This window comes from Lepidothrix coronata, unplaced genomic scaffold (assembly GCF_001604755.1).
Source record: "Lepidothrix coronata isolate B3197 unplaced genomic scaffold, Lepidothrix_coronata-1.0 Scaffold0, whole genome shotgun sequence".
Taxonomy (NCBI): Eukaryota; Metazoa; Chordata; class Aves; order Passeriformes; family Pipridae; genus Lepidothrix; species Lepidothrix coronata.
The window spans coordinates 18,834,987-18,854,580 of NW_016690180.1; the positions used below are offsets into that span (position 1 = coordinate 18,834,987).

Genomic DNA, 19,594 nt, shown 5'->3' on the forward strand with positions numbered 1-19,594 from the left:
TCGTATTCCTCTCTGTGCATGGAGGTCTATGTCCTTCAAGGTCTTCTCTTTTTCAATTCAAGCTACATCTATATCTATCAAGTTGTTAGGGTGTTTTACAGTATTTCATTAAGAAATAGCACTTTCCATTTGTTCACATAAGTGTAATTCTTACTGAGCTTTCACAAGTTGGTGTCTTGTTAATTGCAGCAACCACTGGACTGGACTGCAGGCAATCTCCTGAATTCTGGACAGCAATTTTTCATTGACTTTAACAAGATGAATCCTGTTCATAGCCAGGTTTCCTTTGCTGTCCTAGATGGCCATTATGGAATCTCACCGACTGAGGGATGAGAAACTTTTCTTGAAATTTCAGGCTAAATTTATCCTCTGACAATTTATGCCCTGATTCTATTGGATAATTTTTGCATCAAAAATTACCTCTTCCACCCTCAAATAATTTTGAGTTATTGTTACTTAATATGTTCTCCAGCTTTCCAAGTTTGTTTCTACAGTATGGTTCATGGGAAGCATTAGGTATAGATACCTACTCTCCATCTACCCTCTACTGTAAAGCTGGTGTGTCTTCATGTGAAAAGCTTCAACCTGAGTGGCATCACCAAAACCAGACACTTTCCAGGCTGGCTTTGCTTTGTGCTAGTGATACAGTGCATGGCATTGCCTATCTTACTGCATGTTTAGCAGCTAAGAGCCACCATCTTTACTGGGTCTAATTCACTCGTCCTCAATACACTCCTCAAAGCTAAGCTGCAGGAACAGCAGGATATTCTGCTCTATAACATCTTCTAATTTAACCTCAAATTTTTTTGCAAGTTAAATGTCTGCTTGTTTATGTTACAGAGAGGAGAGAGAATTCACAGGCTGGGTGTTTCTTCATGTTGCTTTCCCACAGTAACAGAAAAGCTAACTTGGTATGTTCTCCAGGGAGTTTTGGAAAAGGGCTTCTGGTGGATCTGTTTACCCATAGTCAGTGGATGCTTAGAGATGGTTCCTTCTCAGAAATGCGCATGGACAATGACTTCACTCTGTACCTATCCTATACACAACAGCCAAGCTTGCGACTCCTCACTGATGACTGCATTAACACAAATATTCAAAGTATTTTCTCCGTTCTTTCCCTGCTGTTGGTTCAGTGTGGACTGACTACGTAAGAACAGAAAGTATTGCAGTAAAACGTCCCCACCAAGCTGTACAGGCCATACTTGAAGTGCTTGGATTTTGCTATATACCAGCAGGTCACATTTGCAGTCACAAGATGGCAGCAGAGAATCAAATATTATTGATACCTCGTGTTAGCTGCTTATGTGATTTAGTCGAAATTCAGTTTGATTCATACTATAAACAGTGCATTTAGCAGTGCCAAAAACATTTTACCTTTGGTATTAAATTCATTAAATATTTTACAGAAGCCTAGTCAACTATTTAGTTTACATTTTCCAGCAAGATTTCAGGCTTTTCCTTAAAAATCTGCTTACCTTTGGATTTTCTTCACAGTGAGTCTTTCAAATAGAATTGTTCTTATAAGCAGACAAGCACAGAAAATTTATATCCATGTCAGAATTAGAGAACAGAGTGTGACACTTCAACTGCTGGCAAGAACTTCCCACTGGCAATTATATAGAGCTGATAAAAGTCCACACTGAAAATAAAAAAATACAGTACAGTGAAATATGCATTTTTAAAACTCAAGGAGTTACTCATAAACAACTGGATGCATCAGTAAGACAGAGTAGTGAACAGAGTTCTGAGCTGAAGGTCCCTGAGGTCAAGAGCCAAGAAAAGCCATAATCAAAAAGGACATATGCTACCACAGGTGCATGCAGCCCCTGGAGTTCGCTGGCCCAGTCTAAATGTCTTCCATAACTTGGCCTGTCTCCTTATTTTTCCCCCCAGAACTTGGAGGAGCCAAGCCACAGGTGGAATGATAGAATACTCAAAACATATTTTTCTCCTACTGCAAATATTCACCCAAGAATGCTTTGACGCATCTCACCATGCCTCTGCAAGTCAAATCTCTTGAATACAAAATATATTTAATTGCAAATTGTTTCAACAGTTCACAATGCTTTGTACTATTACTAACGGTGTTAATCACCTATTGTCCACAGAGATTCCCAGCTTGTTACCATTCTTACAGCTATGCAGATTCAATAAGCTATTTCACTGATGTTTCCAAAATACCCATATAATCTATGCATACTCAGACATAATGGAATATCTTCATCCTTTCTTAAAAGACCTATCATACTGGAATTCATAAAATCTAGGCATGTTTTGGATAAAAAGATAAGCATGGCCACAGCTGATGACACCTCCCCTTACTATGAAGAAGTATCCTGTCTCCAGCAGCCCATCATCAAACCCAATTGATTTCTTATGAGGAAAGAGCACGAAACCCTGAAGCATACCAGGCTGGAAGAAAAAGTGTTCCTATAGGCAGATTTTTCTAACTCCCATTTGTTAAAATTTGATTCACGTCCGAAAGAATGAAAATTAATCCTTACAACAGAACTGAATCTTTTCCAATGCAATTCTGAATATTATAGCTTCATTTCCTATTTGAAGCTGTTGTGCAGCATAGCTATACGCTGTTAAAAGAGCTTTTCTTTATCCCTATTTTGACTCAATTTCAGTTGGGGAGATAGTCCAGCAGGGTTGGTTTTTTTTTGTTTTCTTTTTAAATATATATAGATATTTCTGGCAGGAAAGATTACACAATCTTTAGATGACAAAGTGGACCCTTACTAGCTTTTTGCTGAGTGTTTATCCAACACTGATATGAATGATCTTAGATATTACCATTCTCTTTAATTAGAATAGAAATTAATGGCTCTTGTTAATTTATTGTAGCAATATGATCCTAGGAATAACACAAAAGTAAAATTTTTATCTAGGACCTATATATTTTAAATCCAAGTTTGTCTTGATAAAAAATTAAAAACTATTATTTTCAATAATAACTAAAAGCCATTGTGCTTTGGTTTATTGATGTAATCCTTCATTTACCTGTTATATCAGCAACCTTCATATCTATCTTGTACTGAGAAAGAAAACCTCCTTGTTTTTAAAAAGCACCTTGTCCTTGCCTTTTGTTTCTTGGAAGAACTAACAAAATATGTATATCATAGTAACTGCTTTATTACATCTCACAGCTATTTTCTTCATTCCCTTGTAGCTCACTCATTTTTCATTGTAATCACTTGATTTGTTTTTATTATAATCTTAAGTTCAGGAAAATTCTTGGAACAAAATTTCTTTGTGCTTTATTTGTAGGGGTGATATGATAAACTTATATGACTACATACACAACTGTTACAATCATACAAAGGAAATCCAGATGTAAACCAAAGTTATAGTATTTACTTTCCTATTGTAATTCCTGTTTGAGTATTTCAGAGATATTAACAAATGTTAAAACAACAGATATTACACATAAACACATCACATACACACATACACCCACACACCACCCCATTGCAGTGGGTTTGGAATTAGATGATCTTTAAGGTCCCCTCCAAACCAAACTATTATATGATTCTGTGTTGCTGAATCAAGCATCACAATTCTAGTAGAAGGTGACATGTGTAATAGTATACTCATTTTATATACAGGAAAAAAGTTCTGTAAAAATAATGATTCTACATCTGGAATAAAGAAAGAAACATGTCAGTTCCCTGTGCCTTAATGTTCTTTCTCTTCTGGTTTTAAATGATCATTTGTGAGTCTTCTACTGCAAAGAAATCCTTTACTTAGCCCCTCTGGCTGAGAAGCAGGCATGCTTTTAATTTGTTCCAATTTGATGAGATGGCCTTTTATAAAATACTCTACTTTTTGTTCTATGCATTTCATTTCTGGTTGGATTCAAATGTCAACAAATTGATCCTTGGCAAACCAAGCTTTCCACTATGTAATATCATATCCTCATTGCACTAATTACTTCATCATATCAGTTGAAATACTGCTTTTAAAGTAATTGGGGACTTAGATATCCATATTCTTTATGCAAATTAAAATGAATAGCTATGCTTAGTAAATGGGAAAACTGCCTGTTAGAGTAGTTTCCCACAAAAGAAGTTCAGTTGTTAACCCATGCCTAAATTTAAGTTAAAATTTTTAAGCCTGGGTGTCTAAAATGACGCTCTTCAACCCAGATCTAAAATTTTAAATACAAGTGGCTCCCTTGCAAAACTGCTTGCCACCTCCAACTGCCTCTAGCCCAGTAAGACACAGTGCTCTTACTTTCTCAGCGCTGAATTATCTACTCAACTATCCTTGAAAGCCCACAGCAATCGGGCTTTGTTGCACAAAAGAGCTGGCCCAGGATCAGTCTATTCCTTAACTTCCTAAAATATACGGCTCCTAGCATAACAATGTCTGAGTGGTCATTGCAAACAAATGGGACGGTGTTCCTCTCTCCCAGGACACCAGTTATTTTCCAGAGTGAAACACTCAACGCCTGGCTGTGCCTTCAGGACACTGTGATGCTCATCATGCAGCTGATTCAGCCAAGCATTAAACACACTCACTCAAGCTGGGCTAGAGATCTGAAAGTTCCATAATACTGTTCAGGCAAAGTTTTAAAATTTGGCTGCTGAAGATGTGAGGCAAACACAGCTAAGGGGACAAAAACAAGACGTGCCCTGAAGGCATACTGTAGAAAAAAAAGGGTGATTTGACATCATGAGCAATCTAAAGTCATAGCATCAGAAGCCAAAAGCATGCTGCGGGCAGGACAGTAAATAAGAAGGCACAGTAATTCTGTGAATATTGTTAACTTTTTTTTCTTCCAGTTTTCAGGTATTGTTTTATCAGTCTTGCTTGTCCATATCAGGGACTCCAATTTAAATGTATGCTTGTGCTCTGCAGATGTATAAGAAGGTGTACTTTGCATATTACCATAAAGTATGCTGCTTGCAGTGTTCTGCATTCATCCAAGGGGCAACACTCAGGCACTCAACTGTTCTTATTTCAATTTATAAATCTCTTGATTTCATTTCAAACAAATTCACTTAAGAAAATGGGAGAATGATTGTTATGGATTGTGAAATATAGGAGTACTGGGAGGGAACTGAATGTGCCAGCTGGGAATATAAAAAGGAGGGAATGAGTCATGTAACTTCCAGTCATTCGGAAAGGGTAGTCCTGACTGGGCAGGGGTGCAATTATTAAAATTTATGTATCAAGTATTTATTCCTGCGTTGAATGAATAAATGATCTGCTAGCAGACCATAATGATCATAAATGACCTGCTACCAATGCTGTGATAAAGGTTCTGTCAACAATTATATTAGAAGGATTTATAATACAGAACTAAAATAGAGCATCCTGGTCACTAAAATAACTCCAGAGTCAGACTTTGGATCAAGTTATCATAACCAAGCAGCTGACTAATGCCCACAAAAATATCTGTATGCATGGGAGACATCCCAGTGCAAGCTGGTTGGATAGTTGCTTGTCTAGGGTTCTTTTTATCAACACCTCTATGGAATGTTGGGTACTTGGTTATGTGAACAAGCATCTCTGTGTGCAGGTGCTCTAAACAAACATATGAATATCAATGCACACTGGTGCAAGTTTTTTAGGCCAAAACAAGCCATTAGAATGTAAAAAATCATATATTCATCAGACTGAGATAGAAGTTAATCTAGCACTCCACAGTAAATCCCACTAACTGAAATGTTGACAGTACTTTAAACATAATAGTGTCAAGATACATAATTTACATGACTTCTTCTTAAGCCACCTTAAGCCTGTGTTCGAAAATGTGTTTTCAGAATATTTTCCATATAAGGAATATATTTCATATTGTTTCAATTAAATTTCTGGATTCCTTAACCTTTGATGATTACCCCAATACCTATATTCTGGTATTTCAAATGTGAACTCAGGGACTGACAATAGAATCTCAACTTTTACTCTTGATGTCTCTCCATGAATTCTGTCAATTCATAATGTGACTTTGGGGCATACAACTTGTTGAAAATTACAGGATCTCACAACAATAATAATTTGAAAATGGAAAGGAAAAACATGTTTAGTTAATATTGTGCTAGTAGGTGCAAATGTAGGGCAGGTAGGGTTACTCTGTAGGAATATTAAGCATTTTCAGTGTAAGCGGCATTCTTTATGATCTGTCAGGGCTGAAAGAGCAATCCCGAATACATTGCAGTGCCTCTTGTTACTCATTAAGATAGAGCAATCCTCCTGGAGTTCCAAAAGATAATTGGATTTGTATGGGGCCTGCCAAATTAAAATTGCTTGCTTAAAATATAAAACTTAAGCAAAAAAAGGACAGGAAATTTTGAGTTCCAGTTGATGATGTGTTCTTATCTCATCAAGCTACTACAGAGGGTCTTTGGCTTGTGACATAAGAAATCACACCCTTGATGCTGTAACTGTGCTATTTATAAACACAAATTAATATATTGATAGACACAGTTTGTGAATTCATAAAAAGTCTATGCCTGCACACTAACACATAAAAGATCATGCAGGTTATACTGGTGTTACTGGAATTAAATTAGAGTTGAATTTGATCCAAATGCTGTTCTCACCTTTGACAACTGAATTGTAAGAGTTAATAACAAAACCAATAAAGAAAGAAAAAATTAGTCTCAAGGGATGACAATTATTAAAAAACACAGCACTGAACTCTTTTCTGAAAGAGACTGGCTGATTTTAGAACATTTCTAATCCTAAAACAATACTTAGTTCCTAATGTTGACCTTGATTTTAGTATTTTGTTGTAATATATATCTAAATAAATATTTGCATGCCTATATATATATAAACAATATCTGTGTTCATGAAGAGCAGTTCTGTATAATGTTTTTCACCTTCTTTATATCGTGCACAGTGGATTAGGTGTACCTATTCTAACACTGTTTAAATAACAAATAACAATTAAACAATAACACATTTACTCTTTCAAACTTCAAATAATTCAAAACCAGTCCCAAACTCATGAACACTGCATGAGCCCACTGAAGGTCATGACTTTATTTTGACTTACAATGACTGAAGATTTGGTCTCAAAGCCATTAGTTACACATTTATAAGCAATATATTTCCTTTTCTGTATATGCTAGGGTTCATGGTTTTCAAGTACAAGTATAATTACAAAATGAGCCATGATTTTCAGAAATAGGAATCTAAACTAGGGATACCAGAACCTCTTAACCGACTCAGTTAGTCCTACAGGAGGCTTAACATTTTTGAAGAACACATGGGCCCTGAAGGAATGCATCCATAAGTGCTGAGAGAGCTGGCAGACACTGTAGTGAGGCTGCTCAGGATCATATTTGAAAGGTCATGGAGATCAGGAGAGGTGCCTGAGGACTGGAAGAAAGCAAATCTCCCCCCGGTGTTCAAAGGAGGACCCAGGGAGCAGGCCAGTCAGCTTCACCTCAATCCACGGAAAGCTGATGGATGCCTCATTCTGGAGGCCATATCTATCCACATGGATGACAAGAAGGTGATCGGGAATAGTCAGCATGGATTCACTAAACGTAAATTATGCTTGACCAGCCAGATTCATTCTATAGTGAAATAACTACCTGGATGGGTGAAAGGAGAGCAGTGGATATTGTCTACCTTGATTCAGCAAAGCTTTTGACACTGTCTGTCACAACATCCTCACAGGCAAACTCAGGAAGTGTGGGTTGGATGAGTGAACAATGGGATGGATTGAGAACTGGCTGAACGGCATATTCCAGAGGGTCATAATTAGTGGCCCAGGGTCTAGTTGGAGGCCTGTCACTAGTGGTGTCCCCCAAGGTTCAATAGTGGGCCCAGTATTGTTTAACTTATTTATCAGTGACTTGAATGAAGGGTTTGATGCCTCCTCAGCAAGTTCACTGATGACACAAAGCTGGGAGGAGTGGCTGGTACCCCACAGTGCTCTGCAGCCCTTCAGAAGGACCTCGACAGACTGGAGAGATGGGCAGAGAAGAACTGTCTGAAATTCAACAAAGGTAAATGCAGGGTCCTGCACCTGGGAAGAATTAACCCCATGCACTGGGACAGGCTGGGAGTCAACCTACTGGAAAGCAGCTCTGTGGAGAAGGACTTGAGGTCCTGGTGGACAACCAGCTGTCCATGAGCCAGCAGTGTGCCTTTGTGGCCAAGAAGGCCAATGGTATCCCACAGTGCATTAGGGAGGTGATCCTGTCCCTCTGCCCAGCACTGGTGAGGAACATCTGGAGGATGTGACTGTGCACTGGAACAGGTTGCCCAGAAAGGTTGTGGAATCTCCATCACTGGAGATATTCAAGAATTATCTGGATGCAATCCTGTGCCATGTGCTCTGGGATGACCCTGCTTGAGCAGGAAGGTTGGATCAGATGACCCAGTGTGGTTCTTTCCAACCTTATCCATTCTTTGATTCTGTGATTCTGTAATTTTTATTGCCTAAAATCAGAAAAACACTTACCATTATGTTAAAATCTAGCATATTTAAATTCTCTTCTGAGTGGAGATGCTTTCCAGAAATGAGAGACTTAAGATCCTATCCAGAGATCTCACAATCTAATTGTGTGTATATATATACATATATCTGTCTTCATACATTATTATAATGGAAATACTCTTGCTGAGCTGAGACTTTCAACTAATTAAAATCAATAGGACCATTTACAGAAATCCTGATTGCTGATGACTCTTATAACACAGATTTCCATCTCCACTTGGGTTTGGCAAGACTGAAAACTCGTATTGTAAATTCAGTCACCCTGACACTCTAAGTTTGGGGGTTCACCTTTGCTACTTGAACCTGAAAAAATGAAGAAATGGTAGACTGCAACTTATATATTAGGAAACTTACATAAATTACATACTTCACAGGCAACATTTTCTGATACCAAAACACCAATCACTTTCTAATACTGGGTGTTTCATTTTTAGGTACAAGGAACTGATGTTAAGAGACAATACTCCAGTTGCTCTTCTGTTCCCATTTCATGACTTTTGGAGCTCTTTATAAGCATCTTTCCATCTCCATTTTCTTCACCAATTTCCTCCCACCTATTCCTCTCACACCTCATGTCTGTCTTAAGCTTTGCTGAGGAAGCAGCTGAGGATGCAGTCAAAGGCAGCTGCACTCTTTTTTTATAACACTTAAACTTATCTTGCCATGTATAGAGCCATCTTTAAATGTTATGCAGCTACAGATATGTAACATGAAAAAAAGAGGAAAGAAGAGATTACAAAACCTTTCTTACAGCATCTCAGGTTGAAGCTTGTGATAAAAGTAACTTGGAATTAAAGAGAGTTAGGAATCTTGGGGCTACTTTACTTTCAAATGTGTGAACCTTATGGGGAAATGCCCCACATATCACTGAGTTCAGTGATGATGATGTTGAAAAGAACCTTTGCTGCTTTTCTACATAAAGGGCATCAGAGATTCAGATATCTGGACTCCAATAGAGTCATTAGTTTACGTATTAGTTGTGGCATTTTGATAAGGATATATAAACCCTGAAGAAATTTTGACACTGGGAAATGGAGATCAGACCATGAGCAGGAAAAAACTGTCATTGATGGTCACAGAAAAAGTATTTGCTTGATTAAAAAAAAATCAAGATATCTGACAGGAAAAGAGATATAAAAAATATTACACTAGGAAACTCTTAGAAGTCTTAACAAAAATCAAAGAATATTTTCAATTTTATTTTTAAGATAATGTGAGCATGCATTTAAAAACCTGTAATACTGAAGCAACTTTCTGTACCTCTGCCCTTCAATCCTGCTTGAACTATGGTCCTGGGATAAAATACCATACAAAAGTGTCTGAAAAGAATTATTTCTTCCAAAAATTTCAAAGATGGCAGGTGTGGAAAATTATGGTGTCATCGGAAAGCACCACTGATTTTAGCTGTGCAGTAGCTCCTGTGCTATATAATACAGTTTCTAAAGCAAACAAATAATGGAAATGTACCAGTGAGAAGTCAAACCCGACTTTCAGGTACTATGGTATTGCATAACATGATTTGTACTTTCATTATTCAAGGACATGCTGATGTTGAGTAATGCCCTTAGCTTACCTAGGAATCAACCTAATCTTTAGTGAGCCTACAACTCAGGAAAAAATATGGTAAACTCTAGAATCGTATATTTTCTATTGAAATTTAAAAAAAAAAAGGGGGGGGAAACACTTAGGTTACTAGTGTGTATACAACAATTTCTTATACTGATTATTTTTCATAGTGAAGATTATCCCATGCAAACATTAATGTACTGCTTAGATGTTGAACATAAGATGAAGGAAACAGTCTTTACATGACTTTTTCTCCTGTGGGCGTAAACAGATATTTTTAACTTCAGCTACCAAAACACAACTGACTGAGACAGAATTAGATTATATTTCTAACCAATACTTTTGTACCTTGCAAATATATGACAGCTGCGACTCTGAGAGATTTAGACCTAAGTTTGCTAGTATCAGTTGTTGCTAAGAGATTCATTGCCTTTAGTAGAAGAATGAATATGCACCCACATAATAAGTGGATCGATGAACTAAAAGTCACAAACCTAATGCAAAATAAATTGTTTATATTACAAAAGGACCTGAAAATATTTTGTTGTGGAAATAAATTGGCATTATTGTACTTTGAATTCACCCCAAGTTTTGTTGACTTGCCTCCCCACAGAAGGTGTACTCAGCAATGACACTTTTAAAAACAAAAAATGATTGAAAGCAATGAAGACAATAATCCAAGATAATTCCTGAAGGATACTCAAGAAATTAAACCATTAAAGCATACCTTTTTAGTATTTAGTCTGTTTTAAGCAATATTGCAAAGTCTAAAGAAGTTTGACCCCTACTAACAAAAAGCTTACAATGGAAAGATACCAGATGTTTTCACGGTTATGAGTATTGCAGTTACTCATAATTGTTTCATACTGCTATGAGTATTCATTGTTACTACCATCATTTTAACACCTGCATCTTCTTTATTGCTAGTTAACGTGTTCTCCAGTTTCATCTACCTCTTCTTGGTAGTACACTGAGTTTCCAAACTTTTCTCTATACTTCTTTCACATTTCCTAACCTATGTCCACAATTTGCATCTCATATGAGATATAATTTTGTTGACAGATTTTTTTCCATGTTTGTATTGCTCTCTAAAAAGATATTACTTAACCTCTTTTTTAGCACACATCACTGATATGCCATCTCTGTTAAGAGGGGATTATCTGAGTTGGTGGGGGTAGATGACACAGATGGCAAGGTCTGAAAAGACAACAAAGTTCTGCCACCAAAAAGCACTATGAAAACAATTTTTATCCATTTTCTGAATCTTCTTCTTAATGACCTTTTGTTGGGTCTTATGGGGGAAAAAGATCCATTACAAAAAAAGAAGGAGTTTTAAACCAAGTAAAATGTTCTACAGAAAAAGACCATCCTCACTAGGAGAGAAAGCAGTTGTAGCAATGAGTACTCAGGGACTAAAGCACAGCTGAGCTGGACACTATAAAATTTTAATACTTAAAAGTGCCTGAAAAAATTTCCTGATATCAAATGAGCAAAAATCCCTCTGTGATGATTATATATAATATACTTTAAAGGTAGATAAACATTAATCTATATGTATAGAAAATTTAAGGCAAAAAAATAAGCTTGTGCAAAGCCCCGAAGACTAGTTGTGCTGACATTTCTAATAAAATTCAAGTAGCCTTTACTTCCTGGGCTGTATTCAGTATACTAATCGTTTTTGCTGTTCTATGAATGAAACTGGGTTTTTTCCTGCACACAGTCATTGTTTTGAAATAATCCTCCCTTTCCTCTCCACCTGCTGATTATCTTTTGGGGAAAAAAAGGGGAACTGCAGCTGTGGGAACATAGACAGGACTGTGTCTTGCTCTAAAAAATCTCTTCAGGAAAAGATTGGTGAACGGTTATGAAACTGTAAAGCAGATTCTGACCCGCTGCAGAGTCACTCCACACCATGTCTCATAGCAGATAAGCTATGGAAAGCAAAAAAGTACTGCTTTTTGTGCCCAAACAGCAAACGGTGCCAGATAACTCCCAACCGTAGGTATCACAATGAACCACTACTTCCTATATGAACACTGCTAACATTCGTCACCAAACAACTTCTCCCCCCTAGTTCAAGGACTCAAATACATAAAAACTGGATTTTGCTGCAGTTGGATTAACCTTCTGGAAGTGGCCACTGTGCCAAAATATCACTTGAAATATATACATATTTGCATGTGAAAAAGAATATATTATAAATTCAGCCAATGATGGTTATAAATTGTACATAAATACAGAAAAAAGCATACAGAAGGATTCCATGGGTAGAAAATTGAGGATAGGTACTCAATGTGGTTTTGAAGTGCCAAAGAGATGAGTAAATTCTTAGCTGAACCATATTGCAGTCATACTATTATCATGCCTTCAGCTGAACGACTTCAAGCACAAAACTGGAAGATGTTGTAAACTAAGCAAGGTTATCTTGGGTCAACCCCTGAACAGAAAATGTATGTGCTGTCACAAGTGATGCTGGCAACTCATTAGATAGCTTCTCAGTGTGCCTGGTTGTTAGATGATGTTTGATGCTGCAAGGACCTTCTTTTTGGTAAGACTGATAACAAGGCTGTGACAATTTGTTGTCCTTAAATATCATGAAGCACATCTTATGGATGGATAGAAGCTTTATACAGAGTTGGAAGGAGAGAAGCAGAATGTCTCCCAGTTTGTCATATAACTTTGCACAGACTGCAGCAGCTTTCAACCGAGGTAATTTGTCGGCTATTTTTGGAGCTCTTTGTTCCACATCCTATTTTTCCAACTGCCTTTTACATCTACAGAGAAAAGATGAAAGTCCAAATTGATATGTGTAGTAGTGATCACTATTAGCTCCCTATATGATTCTCTTATTACGAGTGCCTGTAAAAAGTGCTCTACTGCCCAAAAATACAAGATTTAAATTAATCCTACCAGATTTGGGGCATTTAGAACCACTAAAGGCAATGGAAACGGGAACCTCTAGTCTATCCAAAGCCTGGAATGCTCTTTGGGACAACTTTATAACTTAAGAGTTATACAGGAAAACTACTATGGCCTTGCAAAGAAAGAATAAAGCATTCTTTGTTTTCCCAGGGTGAGTGGCTAAATATTAAGCTGACTGCATCTGGCCTGTGAATGCCTGATAAGAACACAAGAACTGAATGTGAAGGAGATCTTGTACTTGAAATTCAGGCCAGGTATTTTGTCTTCGTGCCCATGTGAATTGCCCTGCAACCGAGTGCTTCACTGTTACGTTGAAGCTGCCTGCTACTTATATTCTTGTTTGCTTGTGTATTAATTATAAGCGGTTTGCTGCAGGAACAGTTAGTTTTCATTAGTATGGTCTGTGGCAAGCCTCATCGCCGCCAGTACGACGCTGCCAGCAGCGAACAGCATTTCCAGCCTCAGCACTTCAGGAACCGCATGCTTTCAGACCTGGTTTTCGGGCTCGTGGGGCTCCGTGACCTCCGCGGGCTCCTCAAGCCCTGCAGGGGCTGGTGAGCTCCCTGTGGGCCGGGGGGCTCCAGCCGCTCCCCGTGGGCTCGGCAGCCGCGGCTCCTCCCGGCGCCGTCCCAGCCGGGGCAGCGCGGGGCTGTGACCTCAAGAGCCCTGTCCAGGCCAACCCGCGTCCTGCAGTTCATCGGACCCCTGTTGGCTTTAGAGTTAATAATTCACCGCCCGCTTTCCATTTTTTGCACAAGGTCTTTTATTTGCATGGCTCAAGGTGGATTCATCACGTTGTTTCCAGCTGCTTTGAACTGCTGTCCCCCAGCCCCACGCGTTAAGGGGGGTGTGTTAAACCGTGACCATCACAGCCAGTTTACGAACAAAGCCTAGAGCTGTCCCCCAACGCAAATAGCGTTATTTGTGCCCTGCAGGATCCACAAAACCAGAGGGAGCCTCACAGAGGGAGCCTCACAGAGGGAGGCGCGAGGAGGAACCCCCGGCCCGTGAAGGGTTAACAGCGGCACAAGATGGCGGCGCGACGGCCACGGCCCCGCCCCCGCCCCCCGCGCGCGGGGCAGCGGCGCGCGGCCGGTCCCGCGGCTGTCGCGCGGTGATGAGTCAGCGGCAGGCGCGCGGCGCGGGGGCGGCGGGCGCGCAGCGGGCGGCGAACATGGCCGGCGTGGCCGACGCCGCCACCGCGCCGGGCACCGCCGGGGACGGGCGGCAGGACGGCGGCCGCGGAGAGCCCAAAACTCTCTGGGGCAGCAGCGACCCGCGACCGCCCGCCGCCGGCCCGGGGCAGCCGTCTCCGCAGCAGCGAACCGAGACGTTGGGCTTCTACGAGAGCGACCGGGGCAGGAAGAAGAAGAGGAGCCTGTCGGGTGAGTGGCGGCGGCGGCGGCACAGGGAGCGGCCTGCGGGCGGCAGCGCGGAGCCCGGGCGGCGGTGGCTCTCACGGGGGACCGGGGTGGCCGAGGCGGTGTTGCCCGGCGCGGGTGGCCGGCGCTGGCTTTTCACAGCGCCGCCCGAGGGGCCGGTTGCCAGGGTGGTGCCTGAGGGCGCCGTCGCTGCCCGTGCGAACTTGGGCGACCGACTTCAGAAAGTGCGCCGGGACCGGGCGGGACCGAGGAGCGGCGGGCGGCTCGCGGGGAGCTTTCCCTCAGCCCCTGCCCGTGGGTTCGGCCTGCGAACTCGCCCGGTCGGTGCGGAGAAGCCTCTCGGCGTGGCCGGTGTGTCCCCGGCGTGTTGGGGAAGGGGAGCGCGGGCGGTGGGGTCCCCGTGCCCTGTCACGCAGCTTCTCAAATGGTGATGGCCAGGAGGTTTGTGAGCAGCACGGGCATCACCCTGGGGTGCGTTGTGTCCTGGAGCTGGAACTCGGGCTGTGAGGCTCGGTCCTGCCCGGCAGCGTGTGTGACAGGAGCGGAGAGCCGGGGCCGGGAGGCTGCGGGCTCGCTCAACTTTCTTGGTGAAGTACGTGAAACGCTTCATCGTCCTGCCAGTTCTTGTTCACACAGCTTGTTCACACAGCTGTGAGCACAGTGGTCTTTGCCTCTACTACTGACAGTAGCGGTGCTGTTGGAGCTTTGAACTTGTACGCAGATTGTTAGAAGTCTTTTAATCTAAGTGTAGTTTACTAACTGTGGATTTATAGGGGGGAAAAAAGGGAAAAGGTCATTGCTTTTGCTATCAGTCTGCAGCTCTATGTACGTTCACACTTGAACTGGTTATTTCGGGTATCTACCAAGTAATTTTTTTAAAATAGTCCTGCTATTCTTGTAAAAATTGTCAGTTGGTGTATCAGGGTGGATTTAATGTTGGTAAAGTTATAAATAACTTTATTAGCACCGTATTCTTAATTGATTGGCTTGCTAAAAATCTGGAAAGTGCTTGAAGTGTTCAACTTTCCAGGCTTTCTCCCTCAATGTTGCTTGAGTGTGATAACACAGGTTTCATCAAATGCAAAAAAAAAGAAAATAATTAGGATTTATTAAAGTAATTTAACAATTGAACACTTTCCTTCTGAGTTTGATGGGTGTTGTGTTTGTTTCTGATGTGTTATGTCATAGGACATGCAGCATCATTGACTGCAGTTCTGTGGTGTTGACGAACACTACAGAATGTAATGGTGATGTAATTTCCATAGTTAGAAAAGAATTGGCTTGACTGTAGTATTATGAATTGCCTTGAGGTGAAAAAAGAATGATCAAGATACATACTGATGTGCCTGACAGACAGTTGAATAACTTTATAAAGGAACTGTTCTTGGAGGCACTGAAAAATACCTAACTATGTTCCAGCAATAGATTTGAAATTTAAAAATAGTTAGAAATCATTGGTGCTCTCTGACTCTTCAGGGCAAGAAAACATAGGGAGAATAGGCTTCTTGATAGAGCAACTCAAAATCTTAACTAACCTAAGGGTAGTAATATGTTAAATAATAGAAGTAGAGTTTTCTTCATGATGATGAAGCAGGACTACTACTGTAAAAAGAAGTTGTTTAGAGAAGAAGGAAATGCTTTTTAAAATATATATTTTCTTCATTGATTAATTGGTGTGTTTACAGAAGTGTGTATTTAGGATTGCTGGGAGTGAAGTGAGTGCCTGGAATTGTTGCATTTGGGATTAAAGTTATGATTATGTAATAAAAACTTATTGAAGCGCAGTGCATTTCATGCTTGCACAACTTTTCCTCTGCATTTCTGGTTAATGGTTATCCTTTGTGTAGCTGTGCATTGAAATATAACTTAGGTAAATCATTATCTTCTTACCTTGAAGAAATTTGTGGCCCTTTATGTTTTTGAAGCTGCTTATGCTTTCCTCTCTTGAGGTGAGCAGATAAATCAGCATACTATAAGCATTAAGAGTATGCTGTCTGAACAGATTAAACTTGAGCCGCAGTCTAAAATTTTCTGACTGCAAAAGAGGGAAATTTGAAGTAGGGAAGGAATTTGAAGTAGGAGTTAGAGTGTTTACTTTTAAAAGCAAATGTTGCCTGATGCTTTGATAGCAGAATTAAGCCATTTTTCAAATGATTTATTGCTTTGTCCTGCCTCGGTGTCTCATGCTGTTCTTTTGGTTACTGTGTTTTTCCTACAGGGTCAACCACTAATCTTTTTCACAGCTGGCACAGGGCTAGGGCTGATGCTGGGCTGATGCTGGGCAGCATTGAGTGCCCAGAAAGGAGGTGGCTGAGTGACTGTGTTCTAGTGCATCCTCTGTCACTGGGGAGATTATTTTGCAGTCACAGTCTGGAGCTTGTGTATTGATCAACCTCAGTCATGAGGATGATTTTCCCTTAATATCCGGGGCATGAAAGTGTAGCCAGGTGACAAAAACTTAAAATCATTTGTTTTTCAGTAATAGGCCTATGAAATAGTTTGTGTGAGGTAAGAAGGAGTGGGAACAAATAACTCATTAGCTAAAATCATTGAATATCTCAAGTTGACAGGGACCCATAAGTTACTCTATGGTGGTTGCCCATATGCATATATTTATTGTGCAGGGAACTTCAGTTGCTTGAGGTTGCATTATCTTTAAGTTAGAGAAGGTCAGTTATCCGATGTGGAAGAAAATACACCTAGGCAGTTAACAGAGTGGTTACTCAGTGTGTTTACACCTAAAGTTATCTCTTTGCTTTCATGTTTCTAAACAAGGAAGAATTGGCAAAACCAAAAAAAATTACAAGTAATAGTGCTCACAAGAGATCTGAACACTGATTTAGTGGTATGAATTTCTGCTTTGTTTCACAGAATGAACTTTGATTGAAACTTTACATGTAAATATTATTTGCTAATTAAACTACATGTTGGTTTGTTTGTTTTAAAATAAATGATTTTAAGGCTTAGAGTGGTGTTGGCCTGCCTTACAGAAGTGGATCAGTAATATATAAATCATCAAAATCACTATCCAAACAAGCTCATACAGGGGAAAAACGATTCAGTTCACTTAGTTTAAAGGAAATCATGATTTATTAACAATACATAATTAACCTGCGCTTACTGAGTTATATAGCTGTGATCAGTATAGGCAACATGATAGATCACAATACCAGGCATGCAAAGAATGTTAATACACCACCACAAACTTCAAGGTGCTTGTTTGTAATCCCCCCAAGTTCTAATCACACTCAATACGTGTGTGTGTGTGTCCCCAAGGCAGTGTAGGTTATAAGCACACCTTGTCTCTTCTGCTTCTTGTATACTTCTGTTTAAGCTGGTTCCTTCTCTGCTTTGAAACACTTCATAATTTTCTGGCTACTGTTTATGTTAATGGTCTTCATCTTCAATGTGGTGACTACTGAAAAGGCCAAAACCTCAGATGGTTTTGGGTGAATGTTTCATGTGTAGTGTCCATACTTGCATTCCTCTCTTACCAGCTGTTACCGAGGCAGTTTTACTATTACTACTATACAGCCTCTTCATCCTGAGAGAAATGTGGACCATTCTACCATGCAAGGTCCCTTCCACCTCTAATAGTCACTAAGAATTTGGCTAAAATCTGAGTTTACTGTTTGTGAACATGTGCTTGTGTCATGGTAGGTGCTCTGTAGCTTTTCACCTGTTTGTCTAGATCAGTCATTTACATCTTTTCAAGGCTGTGTGAACACTGAGAGTTTCTATTTTTAAATACCAATAACCAGAGACGCTGAACTTCATTGTAGTGTTCTGTCACTTCTGAAGTGTTACAAGGAGGTGGTGATGTCAGACCTCGTCAGTGAGTGTTGAATCTTAAGCTCAACCTCTTTGTGCTGAGAGCCTGAATTTCATAATTATGATTTCATATGTTTTTCTTAATTTCATATGTTATTAATTTTGCAAGACTACTCTGTGCAAAGTCTTTTTTAGAAGACATATGAGTCGGCTAAACATAGGTCAGTCAGCCTTCAGCTTGTTTACCTATAGGCATTAAAACACAGAAAACTTGTGCATGCCTGATGGCTTTTTGATTGTGCAAGACTTTGTTCTGATCTCCAAATGTTCAGTGTGCTTGTACTGTTTGTGTACTGAATGACTTGGGATCATGTGTCCGTGAACATTTTGATCTTACAGAAAGTTTTTCTTTGTAATAAAAAAAAAAGGTTGCTAATGTTGCTGAGAGAGAAAATAGCTTTTAAGAAGTCAAAAATGGAGCTTGGTAAATTTAGGAGGACTGTCAATAAATTAAGTTTATTGCATTCAGTGTAGCAGCTTTGAGTAATGTTTTGGGTTATCTGATGGAAAGGATGGCCTGGGAAAAGTAGCTTCTTTTGTTTGTTGGGAGGCAACAGGGTAATGAAGGGGAGAGCATAGGACTTGCTTCTCATACAGCTCCTTCCGTACAGTTATTTAACCATCAGCAGAAACCTTCTGGGTTAGAGGCCTTGTAAATGAAACATGTAGCAAGAGACAAGTAACAAAAGCACGGCAGCTTCTCACCCTTTGGACATCATGCCTGAAGTCTGAAGTGTCTTCTGCTTCTGTGTGTTTCTGAATAGATCTTTCATTGCTGAGGTTCATCAGTGCTGAGCTAACAAGAGGTTACTTCCTTGAACACAATGAAGCAAAATACACGGAGCGGAGAGAGAGAGTGTACACGTGCATGCGGATACCAAAAGAACTGGAGAAGGTGAAGTATGTTTAATATTTGATTCAATTTAGAGATGACATCTGTTGCATTAAAGTATTTAAGGAAATATGTGTTTATAAAACACCTTTGCTACTAAAAAAAAGATGTAATTATCTATAATGATTATTTTTCAGTGTTACTAACTTAAATGTTTTTGTTTCGGGGGGTTTTTTGCCTATGTTTGCTTGTTACTGCTTGCAGCTCAGCTTATTAGCAGGGACAGACAAGTCCAGATGATGACAAATTAATTCAAATATAAAGATGTCACTGATGCTTAAAGGAATAGTCAATTAAAAGAAAACTTTTTATAATGCAAAATTACATTTTGCTACAAAATTGTACAGATTTTTTTTCAAGTCTTTAATGGTTTGAGGATGGGAAGATTTCAGTCTTATAAAAATGTGGTGATGGATGAGTTTGTCTAAGGTTTTTGACATAATTTTCATAGTCTTCTATTTTGCTTCTTGCTACTGTTTACCACATCTTCCCTCTCTATCCCAGTGCTGTGGCCCTTCCTGAGGGATTCCAGCC

At 39.8% G+C, this 19,594-nt stretch overlaps 1 protein-coding gene and 1 long non-coding RNA gene across 6 annotated transcripts in view; one reads left to right on the forward strand and one right to left on the reverse strand.

The window, feature by feature from the left end:
* Nucleotides 1-13,476, reverse strand: part of LOC108492575 — an 81,424-nt gene extending 67,948 nt beyond the window's left edge. For both annotated transcript variants that reach the window (XR_001873154.1, XR_001873156.1), the window contains exon 1: nt 13,448-13,476. This is a non-coding gene — a long non-coding RNA (uncharacterized LOC108492575). The remainder of the gene's footprint in view (nt 1-13,447) is intronic.
* Nucleotides 13,477-14,109: 633 nt separating this feature from the next.
* Nucleotides 14,110-19,594, forward strand: part of TAPT1 (transmembrane anterior posterior transformation 1) — a 50,264-nt gene continuing 44,779 nt past the window's right edge. For 2 of the 4 annotated variants that reach the window (XM_017831120.1, XM_017831042.1), the window contains exon 1: nt 18,973-19,068. Coding sequence is in view for 2 of the 4 variants with exons in the window: in XM_017830949.1 (XP_017686438.1) it covers nt 14,130-14,340; nt 18,933-19,063 (342 nt within the window). In the remaining 2 variants the exon portion in view is untranslated. Of the gene's footprint in view, nt 14,341-18,932; nt 19,069-19,594 lie in introns of those variants that run through there. The other 2 variants (XM_017830949.1, XM_017830879.1) reach the window with 2 other exon arrangements.